Here is a 1,566-nt window from a genome sequence, read left to right as displayed (position 1 = left end):
CTAGTACTTATTCTATCGGTCTCTTTTGCCGAACTGCTAAGTTACGGGGACGTAAACACACCAGCGTCAGTTGTCAAGCGATGTTGGGGGGACAAACACAGACACACAAACATATACACACACGCATGTATATATATATATATATATACATATATGCAACAGTCTTCTTTCAGTTTCCGTCTACCACATCCACTCACAAGGCTTTGGTCGGCCCGAGGCTATAGTAGAAGACACTTGCCCAAGGTGCCACGCAGTGGGACTGAACCCGGAACCATGTGGTTGGTAAGCAAGCTACTTACCACACAGCCACTCCTGCGCCTATTTTTACTCACTGTTATCTCATAAGATATTGTACAAAGTCTGTCCAAAAAGAAACGAAACATTTTATAAAAGCACATTTATTTGGTTTTGTAGAACATGTCTTTGAAGTGGTTGTGGAAGACATTCATAACCTTCAACATTTAGAAGAAATGGTCTATGGAGAAGCGGATTGCTTTGTGCAGTACAGTTTCCCAACTCAGTCAACCGCTCAAGCATCACACTCTGCGAGTTCCAAGGAAACTGGATGTAAGTAAGGTTTACTTTCTGTTAAATAGCCACCTGTGTGAAAGTGTGTGGTTTAGTGGTTAGGGGTGTTCCCACACTCTCACAAATACTATAATATCTTCAATAGCAACACTGTTAAAGTTAGCTATAGCTGCCTCCCCCAATATGAGGTTGATAATATTCAATCCCAATAAAAACAACTCGACCAAGAATACCCCAGAAACACATTATAATTGTAGATCTCTGAACTGCTGTCCCCTTAATGATAGCTGTCTGGTAAAAGAACTTGTATGTAAGGCCAAAATAACAGACTCCAACAGAGTAACGAAAGCATATATTGCAATGATGGGCAACCCGTTCAAGGAAAGATACACACAACATCTGCTTTCTTGATTTCTTGTTTTTGCTTACCAAAAAGTTTTGCAAGACTTTGTGAGTTCTTATGATTTTTCATGTTTTAATCGAAAATGAGCCCAAACACCAATCTTTCCTATGTGATCGGCTTTAAGAATTGTTGAGATATTTCTTAACATGAAACCAATGGTAGACTTAATACACAAATAAAGTGTAAATATATATATATATCATCATCATCATCATCATCGTTTAACGTCCGCTTTCCATGCTAGCATGGGTTGGACGATTTGACTGAGGACTGGTGAAACCGGATGGCAACACCAGGCTCCAATCTAAATTTGGCAGAGTTTCTACAGCTGGATGCCCTTCCTGACGCCAACCACTCAGAGAGTGTAGTGGGTGCTTTTACGTGTCACCCGCACGAAAACGGCCACGCTCGAAATGGTGTCTTTTATGTGCCACCCGCACAAGCCAGTCCAGGGGCACTGGCAACGATCTTACTTGGCTTGCCGGGTCTTCTCACGCACAACACATTTCCAAAGGTCTCGGTCAGTAGTCATCGCCTCGGTGAGGCCCAATGTACGAAGGTCTTGCTTCACCACCTCAGCCCAGGTCTTCCTGGGCCTGCCTCTTCCACGGGTTTATATATGTATATATATATAT

The 1,566-nt window shown here is 42.3% G+C and overlaps 1 protein-coding gene across 1 annotated transcript in view; it reads left to right on the top strand.

The window, feature by feature from the left end:
• LOC106878440 (C2 domain-containing protein 3) overlaps positions 1–1,566 on the top strand; it is a 16,514-nt gene that overhangs the window by 13,980 nt on the left and 968 nt on the right. The window contains exon 15 of the mRNA XM_014927648.1: positions 415–567. Within this exon, the coding sequence (XP_014783134.1) occupies positions 415–567 (153 nt within the window). The remainder of the gene's footprint in view (positions 1–414; positions 568–1,566) is intronic.

This window comes from Octopus bimaculoides, chromosome 30 (assembly GCF_001194135.2).
Source record: "Octopus bimaculoides isolate UCB-OBI-ISO-001 chromosome 30, ASM119413v2, whole genome shotgun sequence".
Lineage (NCBI taxonomy): Eukaryota > Metazoa > Mollusca > Cephalopoda > Octopoda > Octopodidae > Octopus > Octopus bimaculoides.
The sequence above is the reverse complement of the archived record's forward strand: the minus strand, read 5'-3'. Positions and strand labels throughout refer to the sequence as shown.